Below are 14,910 nucleotides of genomic sequence, written 5' to 3' on the forward strand. Positions count from 1 at the left end.
ATGGAACAGAGTGGATCCAGACAGAGAACAGGTACAGAAGATCAGGCAAGGCATGGACAAGGATAACAACATCATCACAGAACAAGTACAGAAGAACATACAAAGCAACAACAATGCATTACCAGGCGACACCACAAACAAGGGCAGATGGCAAAACCCCCTGGGTCAGCAGCAAGGGGCTACACCCCAGAAGCAAGGGGCTACACCCAGTAAGGCACAGGACAGACAGAACCTCCTGGGTGAGCAGCAAGGTGCTACACCCAGCAAGACATAAGACAGACTGACCACAAGCCCCACAGCTCACAGGTAGATATAGCTGCATAACGAGGGCACCTGATAAGCCACACCCAGGAACAGACCAGGGAAATAAAGCCAACCATAACCAAACAGGGAGTGGAGCCTGCATAAACAGGGAATGAACACACAGGCTGCAGCACTGGACTTTGCCTCTGGCAACCAGCATACACAGAGTCCACCGCAGCCACTACGCCAGAGCACAAACAACCCGTGTCACAGTGACAAACAGAAAAGCATCCACATACAGACCCTGTTCACACACAAGGCCGCAGCCAGCAAACATCGCAGAACCAGCATACATAGGAACACCCACAACCAGTACACAAAGCGCATGCAGCCAACCTGCACGGCATCAGAGACAAGGGCCACAGAGATGCAGACACGGTAATCCACAAACACAGGCTGCAGTTCACACACTACACCGCAGCCAGCACGCAGTTCCAAGCAACCAGCATACACAGGTGTCAGCCTGCAGCCAGTACACAAGGGAGCCTGCAGCCAGCCTGCACGGCAACAGTAACAGGAACTGCACAGAGATGAAGACACTGGGAGCACACACATTCACTGGCATAGCTCACACAAGACACCACAGCCAGCATGCAGCCCCAAGCAACCAGCATACACAGGAGTCAGCCTACAGCCAGTACGCGAGAGGGCATGCAGCCAGCCTATACAGCTACAACTGTCACAGTGAACCGCACCATAACAATCTGACTACCGGAGCCCCCGCCGATCATGTTGTACAAACACTACTTCCTCTTCAAAGTTACTTGTGCGTTATCTCGCCTCTACAGGCGCTGCAGTGTAATTACAACTGCTCATCCCATGATGAACAATCAAGTTATTTTGAGAGGGTGTTTTTCATAACTGGCAAAAGGGTGTGTGATTTCAGCATGTTTGCTTAGTAGTTTTGTCATACTCCAACCAATGTAATGTTATTTTATTTGGCGTTGTTCCTGCCTCAGGGAGCAATGTGAACACTCAGGTAGACACACATTGTACTGACGTGTTTGTTCAGGGGCCATGTTGAAGGGTCAGATCACAGTAACATTTCTTCTGACCCTTCAAATGATTAAAGAGGGCCACTTAGGACTTGATGAAGGATACTATAATGCGTTCTTGGACTTCTCCACAAACCCCAGCAGTCTGTCAACTACCCTTTGTCACAAGTAGCAGTTACCTATAGACTCACAAACTGAAAAACACACACAATGTTAAAGGGTTGTCTGAGATTAAAAAATCTGGGACAAGCCCTGCATTAGCCTAAAATAAAAAATCAACTTATACTTACCTCTTTCTCCAGCACCAATCTCTGTGGCACTAGTCTGGTATTCCTGCCGCTGCTTGTCTACAAACTGTGGGAACATGCCAGAATACGGAATGTCACTGCTGCATCCAATCACTGTCCTCAGTAGTATAACACTGATTGGCTGCAGAAGGGACGTGCTATACACCTGCACTTCACTGACACTGTGATATACACAGTGACATGCAGGGATATGGCATATGACTACTGCAGCCAATCACTGTCCTCAGTGGTCTAATACTGAGGACATTGATTGGCTGCAGAGTTCACGTTCCATACACCATGTCTCTGCTGCAGTGTGAAAACAAGCAGCGACAGGAGTAACAGATGAATGCAGCAGAGGAATGGGGCAAGTATAAGATGACTTTTTTTATTTTGTATTTAAGGCTATTGCAGAGCTTGTTTCCTGTTTACATCTATGCGTCTATCTATTGAGTCTATTGAGTCAGATGACTAACCCTAATAAATGCATTGCCTTATATAAAAATGTATGTGTATACCTATGCACTGAAGCCTCTCTTATAGACCACCTTTTTAAGACCACCCCTTATCCAGATCAGATTTTATGTGACAAGATTTTCAGTTCCACCAATTCAGGGGAATAGCTATAGGAGGTGCAGAGGTAGCAGTCGCTACTGGGCCCAGGAGCCTGAGGGGGCCCAAAGACCCTTATGCCACATAAGAAGACAGTGGTATTATAGAAAGTGCATGCTGGCAGGGTTCTGTTATAGATTTTGCACTGGGGCCTTGAATGTTCAAGTTACATCTCTGGCTGGAGGGAAGGGATTAGGTCAAGAATTTGGCATGGGGGGGTGCTGTTTCAATTTTTGCCTCAGGCAGCATGTGCTTCCCTGCCCCTGGCCACAAAGTACTGAGGGAAGGGGGGCCCAAGCTGAACTGTTACACCAGGGCTCATGAATATTTCTCACTTTCACAGTGGCCGCCCCTTTAACGGTGACCGCCCCTTTAACAGTGACTTTCACAGTGGCTGCCCCTTTAACAGTGACTTTCACGGTGGCTGCCCCTTTAACGGTGACCGTCCCTTTAACATTGACTTTCACAGTGGCTGCCCCTTTAACAGTAACTTTCATGGTGGCTGCCCTTTTAACAGTGACTTTCACAGTGGCTGCCCCTTTAACAGTGACTTTCATGGTGGCTACCCTTTTAACAGTGACTTTCACAGTGGCTGCCCCTTTAACAGTGACCGCCCTTTTAACAGTGACTGCCCCTTTAACAGTGACCGCCCTTTTAACGGTGACTTTCACAGTGGCTGCCCCTTTAACATTGACCGCCCCTTTAACAGTGATTTTCACAGTGGCTGCCCCTTTAACAGTAACTTTCATGGTGGCTGCCCTTTTAACAGTGACTTTCACAGTGGCTGCCCCTTTAACAGTGACTTTCATGGTGGCTACCCTTTTAACAGTGACTTTCACAGTGGCTGCCCCTTTAACAGTGACCGCCCTTTTAACAGTGACTGCCCCTTTAACAGTGACCGCCCTTTTAACGGTGACTTTCACAGTGGCCGCCCCGTTAACAGTGACCGCCCTTTTAACGGTGACTTTCACAGTGGCTGCCCCTTTAACATTGACCGCCCCTTTAACAGTGATTTTCACAGTGGCCACCCCTTTAACAGTGATCGCCCCTTTAACAGTGACGTTCACAGTGGCCGCCCCTTTAACAGCGACCACCTCTTTAACAGTGACCTCTACGATGCCTGCCCCTTTAACAGTGACCTCCACGGTACCCGCCCCTTTAACAGTGAACTCCACAGCGCCCGTCCGTTTAATAGTGGCCCCTGCCCCCCAGCATGTAGCAGTGTAGTTGTGCCATTATACGTCATGACTGAATATTTCAGGACCTGCGAACTGCTAAATCCTGTGATCAGTTGTTATGGCAACCTGGAGTAGGATCTGCGAGCTTCTATTGGCTGATAAGAGACATGTGACCCCCGCAAGATTTCTTTCTAGGTAGCAAGGGATGTGTATACCAAGTTTCATTGAAATGGATGGTTGCGTTTTTGAGTTTTCATGGAACATACATACATACATCCTTTTTATATATATAGAGAGAGAGAGAGATTTTGGTGGTTTTCTCAAAGTTTTCACTGTTTATATATCTGGTTTTAAACAAAGTCAGAACTACTCCAATAGCAGCCATAGTGATCCTCACTATGGGGGTGGGCACTAAGGGGGAATAACTACTGTGTGGGGCACTAAGGGGGCGTTCTACTGTTAGGGGGGCACTAAGGGGGAATAACTACTGTGTGGGGCACTAAGGGGGAATAAGTACTGTGTGGGGCACTAAGGGGGCATTCTACTGTTAGGGGTGCACTAAGGGGGGATAACTTCTGTGTGGGGCACTAAGGGGGCATTCTACTGTTAGGGGGGCACTAAGGGGGGATAACTTCTGTGTGGGGCACTAAGGGGGCATTCTACTGTTAGGGGGGCACTAAGGGGGGATAACTTCTGTGTGGGGCACTAAGGGGGCATTCTACTGTTAGGGGGGCACTAAGGGGGGATAACTTCTGTGTGGGGCACTAAGGGGGCATTCTACTGTTAGGGGGGCACTAAGGGGGGATAACTTCTGTGTGGGGCACTAAGGGGGGCATTCTACTGTTAGGGGGGCACTAAGGGGGGATAACTTCTGTGTGGGGCACTAAGGGGGCATTCTACTGTTAGGGGGGCACTAAGGGGGAATAAGTACTGTGTGGGGCACTAAGGGGGCATTCTACTGTTAGGGGGGCACTAAGGGGGGATAACTTCTGTGTGGGGCACTAAGGGGGCATTCTACTGTTAGGGGGGCACTAAGGGGGGATAACTTCTGTGTGGGGCACTAAGGGGGCATTCTACTGTTAGGGGGGCACTAAGGGGGGATAACTTCTGTGTGGGGCACTAAGGGGGCATTCTACTGTTAGGGGGGCACTAAGGGGGAATAAGTACTGTGTGGGGCACTAAGGGGGCATTCTACTGTTAGGGGGGCACTAAGGGGGGATAACTTCTGTGTGGGGCACTAAGGGGGAATAACTACTGTGTGGGGCACTAAGGGGGCATACAGGGTCCAGGCAGCATACTGTAAAGTAAACTCCTAACTCCACGTCCTGCCTAGGGCTTGTAAGCATTTTACTTTTATCATTTTTACATGACTGAGTGGGTCAGGATTGAGGGAGTTGTGGATAAGTTTCTTCGGTGGGAATCGTACAAAAGTTGCTATGGGGGCCAGCCTTCTCTAGTTACGTCCCTGTTTATAGATGATATGTTCCCACAATTTTGTAATTTTTTTTCTAAAATATTTTATTTCTTACATTTAAATGGTGTTGATCACTGTTCGCATACATCTCTTTGCCTGTCCGGTGTAGGTAGACAAGGCGTAATTCTATATCTTGTGTTACAATGTGTCATTGTGAGAACAGAGAACTGGAGATATTCTACAGCAATGCTCAGCCCACCCTTCCCCAGAGGAAAAGGAGACTTAAACACGCTCTGTTCTTGCTATCGACTCTGGTGGGATTCACAGATTTCACTTATCGAAGGTTTATTTTTACACTGCAGCTGCACCATTGTAAGGTCACATAATTTGGCAGTCATCCCAGTAGTTAGAAATTAATTTTTTCCTTTTTAATACAAACTGGTATCCCCCAAGGCTTAAGATCAAGAGCCTTATCTATGCTTGACAGTTTCCTAAACCCCCAGAAAGAGACGCTTTATTCTGTGAGGGTCTCTACAGTGCAAGACCACAATGCTTTGCAACATTGTGATGTGGAGAAGGCAGCGTAACTGGGGTCACATCCCATAGGTCTCCTGTTCTTTAGATTGGCACACTGTAATCAAGTGTTCGCAGCTCCAGAATAATCTGTAACTGGATATACACATCCCAAGCCCTAATAATAACCTCCGAAAACTCAACGGCATTGTTTTCTTCCGTAATCTAATTGCGCTTTATTTTCACAACTTGCCAGCTGCTCCCTCCATTTTCACATTAGCACTGGATTGGTTTTCTGCGCTTTACCGTGGAATTGCTATTAACATATATTTTACAAATTCAGTTATGTGTTCACCATTATTACAAATAATCTTATTGACACTGCCATTCAAATAGTAGGTAGTGTCAGTGAAATACTACTGAGTCACATAATCAGCAATTACCTAATATATTGTAGTTACAGGAATTAAAGGAGTGATTCAATAATAGGACAAGGCTACAGCTGGGAATCCCAAATTCCTGCATCTCTCCTGGCGTCCCATCAGTAGGCCACAGGCTATGATGGTCTACAGTCTGTTTCATTAGCTGAGTCTACGCAATCTATCTACGTACCCGTTGTAAAGTTGGTGGTGGTCACTACCTCTCAATCTATCTACCTGCCCATTGTAAAGTTGGTGATGGCCACTACCTCTCAATCTATCTACATGCCCATTGTAAAGTTGGGCTATTAACTCTCAGTGCAGCTGGAACTTTCAATATAATGGCCTATCGCATGACTCTTAAGACCCCCATTGATCAGCAGAACTAAGGGGCTGTGCTGCTCCTTTGTCTTGTGTGGCCCCTTCTTTATTAAACCAGCCAAAGCACATAGTACCGCAGTTCAGCCAATCCAAGTAAATAGCCATAAATGAAGCTGAGCTGCAGTGCCATGCCCAGCCATACCCATATGTATGGTACTGTGCTCGGGATGTTGGTGGAGCATCAAACAGTGCAGTGGACCCTGTATTCTGTTGATTACGATGGTCCTGGGGGTTGGACCACTCACCAATCAGACATAAAAAATAGGCCATCAATTGATGTTCTGGACGCTATGCACTATGTAGAGTAAGGCCAGAGTAAGAGAAAGGCAATTGTAACTACATTTTCAGTGCGGTGATCCCTAAACGTTGTAGGATGAGTTCACACAAATTGACTGAAGGGGCTGTGTCACCACACCATCCCCTTTCCATACATCTTATTGGGGCATATGGATCTCATAGGAGAACATACCAGTCATTTGAAGAGCCAGCTGGTCATACTATACTTCTCCATAATGTATGGCTGACCTCAGCTTCCCTGCCAATAACAGCTAACCTCCAGGTCTTTCTGGAGTTGGATCCATGGAGATTTGAGCTGAGTTGACTTCAATGTAAAAATAGGTTCTTTTCATTAGACAACCCCTTTAAGACCTAAAATCCCATAATTATTATCAGTTAGTTTCCAATATGTTCTTCTATGCAAATATTATTGAATGTAATGGCCCCCTGCAATGTGCTCATGTGTCTTAGTGGTGATTTAGCGCCACACATAAGGAATCAGTTATGCTGCCTGTATGAAACCTGTGTGGCTACGTGTCTGTTCTGATACTTCTACTATTCCAAATAATGGTTTCACTTTCTTCTTCTGTACTACATAAGACAATGATTTTGTATGTCTGCAAATCAAACAGGAAGCACAGGAAGGAAACGGGACACTTTTTTTTTTACCATAGAAGACTGTTGGCAATGGAAATGTATGAGCGCTGTCACTAGACTCTCCATAGTTTTCAGCGTTCAGCTCATGGGATCTATAGGGGGGAAGCACTTCTGCTTACACCTCCACATGCTTACCGCATTGCCGTATCTCAACTTCATGACTCATATCTGGACTTTTTGTTATAGATTTACAGTAGAAAGTAGATATCAGTTATTTTTATGTATTGGAAACTATTGGCAGCTCTTGGAGAGTTTGGCAATTAATGGGTTAATCTTTAAGAGAACACCTGAGCCGCTAAGTGATCTAATGGGTAGAACCCACAGGGCACAATTGTAATTAATTCTCTCTGATGCAATACACATGTGAATTACAGTATCTACAAGGGCACGGGTGGGCACATTATTATTGTCACCCCCCACCTGAAGATGAAAGGTGTAGCAGTGTTACCGTGCACCAGTATCTGAGCAATGGGTCTGGAAAAAAGTAACCGGATATGAAAGAGAGTAACCTCAATAAATATGAAGCCACATAACGTTCCATAAATGACATATTCCTAGTCTCAAGGTGTTCTTGCTCCATATGGTAAAGTCTAACCTATTCATGTGCCCTGATCATAGGCACACATAGAAACAATGCCACCTGCAGGCTACATTCAGCTACTGCAGATATATGTAAAAAAAAGAAAAAGGTGTTTCAAACCCAGTTCACTTTAACAGGGGATCTAAAATCGCTATTTTGTGACTTGAAATGACAACCCCTCCATATACTCTAGTAAGGCTATTGTGAAGAGAAAAGGCATTGTGGTCTACATCTAATGCAGGCATATAGCCACATGTTTATACCAGGAAGCAGTTCAATAGCAGAGTTTCCTATAGAGTCAACTGTACTCTACACGGAAAAAACAGGAAGTCACAGGATAGGGTAATATCCTTTATCCATAGCAAAAACAACAAAAATCCTCATTTGAAGAATAATGTAATGTGAAATGATTTTAACAAAATCAAAGGTGTCAATCTATCCCAATCCCTAGCCCCCACGTGAGTATTTGTATGCCTTAGTTATTAGCATAGGATGTGGCCTACAACACGAGATATATAGATCATCATCAAGTCAGCTATTAATATTGCATTATTTCCAATGACAAGTGGAAAGTGAAGATCAAAGAAATAACAAATCATCCCCCCAGACATGAAGATTATTGTAACTGATAGAATTGTGTCTGACCACTGTAAATGGCCATTGTATGTGCGAGAGATTGTGTAGAGATGATCCCTGTCACCCATGCCCTAGTATTATGTAGGAACGACTCTAGTACAGGTACACAGTATCAAGTGAAGATGAGCACTTAATTCAGCCAAGCTGAAGAAAAGGTCCTTAAGGTCAATAGATCTCCACTAGAACTGAAATCTCTCATAAGTCAAACCCAGCAACATATGTGTTCTGCTTCTAAGGGCATGAATCACCTATCAACTTGTGAACATACGGCTTCAATCTGGAAAATACATCACTGCCATCCCAATGCCGTTTCCTTATGGGAAACACACTGAGACTGATGGGATGTGACGAGTGCATGCACACCACAGTGAGATGTGCCTCTGACCATTTGAGGCCAGGTGGAGAAAGCTGTTCATTGTGCTTCTAGTGACCACCTGCTGCAGAACGTCAAGAACAAGGTCAGAGAGTAGGGACATGCTGTCCATATCGATACGGAAGTGCTGAAAACCAGCTCAATGATACCGCTGGTCAGATCTGGTAACTAACCTCATTCTTCACACATTTTAGTGGAACCTATCGGGTAAGGAAAAATAAGATTTCAACCTTAAAATATTCCGTATTTTGGGTCTCACACTTCACTAGCCGTATATGTGTCCGTTATTGTTCATCATGTGTCATCAGTTTAAGGCCTCATGCACACAACCATATGTATTTTGCGGTTCGCAAAAAAACGGATCCGCAAAAAATATGGATGACATCTGTGTGCATTCCGTATTTTGCAGAACGGAACAGCTGGCCAATAATAGAACAGTCGTATCCTTGTCCATAATGCGGAACGGAAATACAGACATACGGAAAAGAAATGCACACAGAGTACCTTCCGTTTTTTTGTGGACCCATTGAAATGAATTGTTCCGTATACGGTCCTAAAAAAAAAAACTAACGGACGTGGAAAGAAAATACATTCGTGTGCATGAGCCCTAACTGGAGGCATTGGCAACAAGGTGTTGTTCCTCCCTTGTGTTCAAACATTAACCATTTTAAAGCCTAGGTGGCGCTGTGACTTTAACTAAGCGTTTGATCCCCCTTATCACAAAAAGCTCTGAAAATGTTGACTCTTCACCCTATTATGAGGCTGTCAGGTCTGAATATTTCCCTATAAGGTAAAGCTATTATATTGGAAGCCAAGATGGAATATTTTTGTTCTTATTCACACATCTACATCTTATCTAGTGAACACATGACTTCACGGAATTCTTGCGTATACTTACTTATAGTTACGTAACCATTTGTGCATTATTATTACTATTATTATTCCAACTTCTCATTTTCATACGCTCAAAATTCTAAGCCACTACAATACTTGACATGCAGTCACATAGTTGTATATACTTCTGATCAAAAACCTAGTTAAAAAGATGGATCCTATAACAGAAATCATATACACAAACCTATGTCCTATACAGAAGACGTCTAAGGAAAAACTATGCATCAGGTATGTTCAAAATGTGTGTGCTGACTACTAGCTGCGGACCCGCCGGGTGGCAATTTGCTTTGTCCCCTTGCCTTGAATGCTTTGAAAGCTCTCCTCAGTCCTATGGGTTGAAACCTATTTTGACTCTCCCAAAGGGAGCTTTAAATGGTTTACCCCAGATGTCCCCTAGCCTATTCCTTCATGGTAATAAATGGGTTAACCAGGACACAGCTGTCAGGCTTAATGAGAAGAGATAAGTGTGAAAACTAAATCTAGCCTGGATGACACAGTGAGGAGGGTCTCCACATGGTATGGATAGAGCAAGTCTATTTCTGGAGCTTCATTACAGAACTGATCAGTGAATGGCATAAGGGATGTCCCTTGTGTAATACAATGGAAAACCGTCCATACTGTAGGTAGACCAGCAGCAAATGTACTATGCAACCAGGGAGAACCGATACGACACCCACAACATGCATTCAAAAATGGTTCAAAGTAACTAATCTAACAAGTTTTCTTTCAACATGTGAACAAAAAGCTCATTGCACAAATTGGGATATGATTCTCCAAAAAGGTTGGTTGTCCATGACAGAGTTGCTTTTAGACATTTGACAAATGAGTAGTCAGGGTTAAGCACCGGTCTCATTCCACCCGGCCAGTTAACATCACTCAGATAACCAGTTTGTTTGCCAAACCATTCAGCTGCCCATGACGCCCCTACCCTCATCAGTCTTTCTGACTTGGCCAAAGAGGGAGATCAGTAGATGAGAGGGGATCAACCCTAATGCAGCTCTACCAGGTGAACCCTGTCTGTCTATTGGTATCAAGTAATGAGACTGACACTGTGTATGACCTTATTGCAAGGAAAGGAGTCAAAGAGGGTCAATAAAGTGATAACAACATAAATGATTGAGAGGGGCAGTAAAATGAGACACCAGACCTGCTGGCCAGAAATGAGCTCCCCAAGCTAGCAGCCCACTCCTCTAGAAATCATTTGCCTACACATCAGATACAGAGCTATATCCAGTATATCATAACCCAAGGGGAACAGCCTTTCGTGTGCCAGGCTAGATCTTTCCTATACTATGGCCAATAACATCTACATGGGGAGTATTGAGCGGGTTATTCTAGGTGAAGCCAGGAGGCCTGCAGAAATCAGGAGACTTTATGCATATGACTATAGAAAGCCAGGTGGCCGGCCTTTGATCGAATAAGAATCTTACATGGCTTTATGATCCAATTATTCCACAACATAATTCCGCCAGCCAAAGGAAAATGGGCTGCTTGTCCCTGTGCGAAGATGTGGAGAGAGCAGACAAGATGGGTATTATGGCTCGGGCACCCCCCAGGCGTGCTTTCCACCCTTTAAAGTTTTAATCACATGAGGATCGTCAAAGAAGGATGATTGCCAAAGCCACTTAGCGAGCCAGGGATCATAAGATGCCACTGCCTTGTGAAATCCCCTTTCCAACACCGAGATGGATAATCCTCTTTCTGGAATCACAGGGCTCATTTTCTCTACTGCCAGTTCTGCAATTTGCTGTTTGGTGTCATTGCTGAGCCCTGTGTTACTGAGTCCCTGATGTGTGGGCTATAGCCCTACTCTGGTCGGCAGGGCATCGCCCCTTACTAAGCCTACTGGCTACACAATCCTTCTTGTAGGCCTTATGTATGTGCCCATACATGAACCAATATGATGCCGCCTTGACTGTACTGATCACTGGTTGCATGCATTATGCCATATCTGTAGAAATGACTTACCAAGACGCTCAGAAATCATGTCTGACACAGATGGTAGAAATAGTCTACAAAATACAATCCCATGACTATTGTAATGTTGGGCACCCTAATTTCAGTCTGCGCCACCATGTATGAGAGGAAGGAATCCTATGAGAAGGGTTAGCTCTCCACCATGTTACACTGGAGGGAGACGTGTGGAGTGTGTGAGGGGGGGCAGATATTAGGCTTCTAAGCATCCAACGCCTACCATGTATTCAACCAGTGTTACAAGCCTCTGCAAAACACTATCTACACCCCCTGGAACCAGTACAAGAGTGGGACCCAGCTCCACACGCCACCTCCGGCCAGTGCAGCCATGTACCCAGCACTACAGGTCGCTGGCACTGGCAAACTAAACAGTGCCATGTAGGAAACAATGCAATGCTGCCATGAAAAATGCAAATGGGTCCGTCCACCACTGATTTGCAAATCTCCTTTTATCTGTCAATTAGAGATTAACAATCCCCCTGCATTGTTACATTGCATCCTCACACCCATAGCACTGTCTTCTGCTCCAATACAATAGGGGCTAATCTGATTTACAAGTTCTATTGAGGTCCAAGGGGATTTCGGTGTGGATTGCAGCAGAGAATGGAGATGTGACATCCTGTACTGTGTGTGACTCTACATATTGGGGATTGTACTCCGCTGCAGGATACACATCTGACCCCTTAGCCATGGAATTGATGGCTACACCTGGAACTGTATTAGCCCGGTCCTGTATCCACGGACAGGAATTCTGTATGTCTGTCCTGCAGGTAAACTGTCCATCACTACAACAGCCCTCTCCTGGTGCAGATCCATTCCTACAGGTTTCCATCTGCCTATACAGTCTAGTGCCATGTACGATATCAGAATATCTCTCTAATTACTACATCTCTAGTGTCAGCAATGGACAGATAATATTAGATCTCTCTTAGTACATTACTATACAGTGCCATGATAATGTACAGATATAATATCTCTTAGTACATTACTATACAGTGCCATGATAATGTACAGATATTATATCTCTTAGTACATTACTATACAGTGCCATGATAATGTACAGATATTATAATATCTCTCTTAGTACATTACTATACAGTGCCATGATAATGTACAGATATAATATCTCTTAGTACATTACTATACAGTGTTATGATAATGTACAGATATAATATCTCTTAGTACATTACTATACAGTGCCATGATAATGTACAGATATTATATCTCTCTTAGTACATTACTATACAGTGACATGATAATGTACAGATATTATATCTCTCTTAGTACATTACTATACAGTGCCATGATAATGTACAGATATAATATCTCTTAGTACATTACTATACAGTGCCATGATAATGTACAGATATTAGAATATCTCTTAGTACATTACTATACAGTGCCATGATAATGTACATGTATTATACCATCTCTCTTAGTACATTACTATACAGTGCCATGATAATGTACAGATATAATATCTCTTAGTACATTACTATACAGTGTTATGATAATGTACAGATATAATATCTCTTAGTACATTACTATACAGTGCCATGATAATGTACAGATATTATATCTCTCTTAGTACATTACTATACAGTGCCATCATAATGTACAGATATAATATCTCTTAGTACATTACTATACAGTGCCATGATAATGTACAGATATTAGAATATCTCTTAGTACATTACTATACAGTGCCATGATAATGTACATGTATTATACCATCTCTCTTAGTACATTACTATACAGTGCCATGATAATGTACAGATATTATATCTCTCTTAGTACATTACTATACAGTGCCATGATAATGTACAGATATAATATCTCTTAGTACATTACTATACAGTGCCATGATAATGTACAGATATTAGAATATCTCTTAGTACATTACTATACAGTGCCATGATAATGTACATGTATTATACCATCTCTCTTAGTACATTACTATACAGTGCCATGATAATGTACAGATATAATATCTCTTAGTACATTACTATACAGTGCCATGATAATGTACAGATATTAGAATATCTCTTAGTACATTACTATACAGTGCCATGATAATGTACAGATATTAGAATATCTCTTAGTACATTACTATACAGTGCCATGATAATGTACAGATATTATATCTCTCTTAGTACATTACTATACAGTGCCATGATAATGTACATGTATTATACCATCTCTTTTAGTACATTACTATACAGTGTTATGATAATGTACAGATATAATATCTCTTAGTACATTACTATACAGTGCCATGATAATGTACAGATATTATATCTCTCTTAGTACATTACTATACAGTGCCATGATAATGTACAGATATTAGAATATCTCTCTTGGTGCATTACTATACATTTCTAGTAATGTACAGATAATATTATATTAGCACATTACTATTCAGATATTAGAAGAACTTGAGATCATGGCTTGCAATACTTCAATCTGCTCTGCGTTATCCTGGTATATAGGATTACAATACAGGGACTACACTATCTTTCCCCTGGTGCCCATGGACTTCTGTGGGCCATTGCCTCCCTTATCTTGCCTGTGCCCCCTTGCCCCTGTGTCACACGCAGAGTTGCAGCCACTTTCCGACGGTCGGAGCTGAGCGCTGCCTGCCTTGCCCAGCGGGCACACACATGTGCCAGGACCAGAGGCACAGGGCACTGCTGCTGATCCCTGGTGCCCAGTCCCATGCCCCATACCCTCTCCTGCACAACACATCTAGGCGGCATTACGATGAGGTTCCTATCAAAGCTTGGTGTGCCTCTGGTGGGACTGTGGGTAAAACTCCTGGGAGACAAGATGAAGAGCCCCGCACAAGGCTTTGTAGTGTTTTCAAGCCTTTGATTCACTCCAGATGTGACATCCAGCAGCAGCAGCCAGAGCCTGTCTCCAGAAGAACATCCAGAGGAGCAGGGGCTCTCATCCAAGACCCTGCTCTATCAACCCAGCATCTGGGACCCTCTTACCTTCTCGTCCTGACACCGAGCATCCTGAGAAGTGCAGAGAAATAACTCCAGCCACCAGCACAAGGAAATCCATGCTGAAGGAACTCAAAGATGTCTTCACTTCTCCTGACAATGAGTCATTTAGGTTGGACAGTGCTTGTCTTCTGCATGTGCAAAATGCCAGTAAGGTCCTGGGTGATTATATTCCGGGGATATGGTATAATATCCACACAGGCAGAAGTGTCCAGTCTTTGGCTGGGGTCCGGCGCTGCTGGCTGTGAGGAGTGCGAGCTGTGAGGCTGGCTCTGCTGTCTGCTCCCTCCCAGCTCCTCCGCTGCTGCCTTATACAGAGAGAGCAGCATGTGCAGAGGGCAGAGCCAGCCTCCCACAGCCCGCCCCCCGAGCCGGCCCAGGGGCTCCGTCTGCACCCCACAGCTCCTGGGCAC

The 14,910-nt window shown here is 44.1% G+C and overlaps 1 protein-coding gene across 2 annotated transcripts in view; it reads right to left on the bottom strand.

The window, feature by feature from the left end:
* The window catches only part of NRP2 (neuropilin 2), a 130,338-nt gene extending 115,629 nt beyond the window's left edge, over positions 1-14,709 (bottom strand). For both annotated transcript variants that reach the window (XM_040441380.1, XM_040441381.1), the window contains exon 1: positions 14,486-14,709. In XM_040441380.1, coding sequence (XP_040297314.1) covers positions 14,486-14,558 — 73 coding nt within the window. In that variant the 5' untranslated portion in view covers positions 14,559-14,709. The remainder of the gene's footprint in view (positions 1-14,485) is intronic.
* Positions 14,710-14,910: the final 201 nt, after the last annotated feature.

The sequence above is a fragment of the Bufo bufo genome, chromosome 7 (assembly GCF_905171765.1).
Source record: "Bufo bufo chromosome 7, aBufBuf1.1, whole genome shotgun sequence".
NCBI lineage: Eukaryota > Metazoa > Chordata > Amphibia > Anura > Bufonidae > Bufo > Bufo bufo.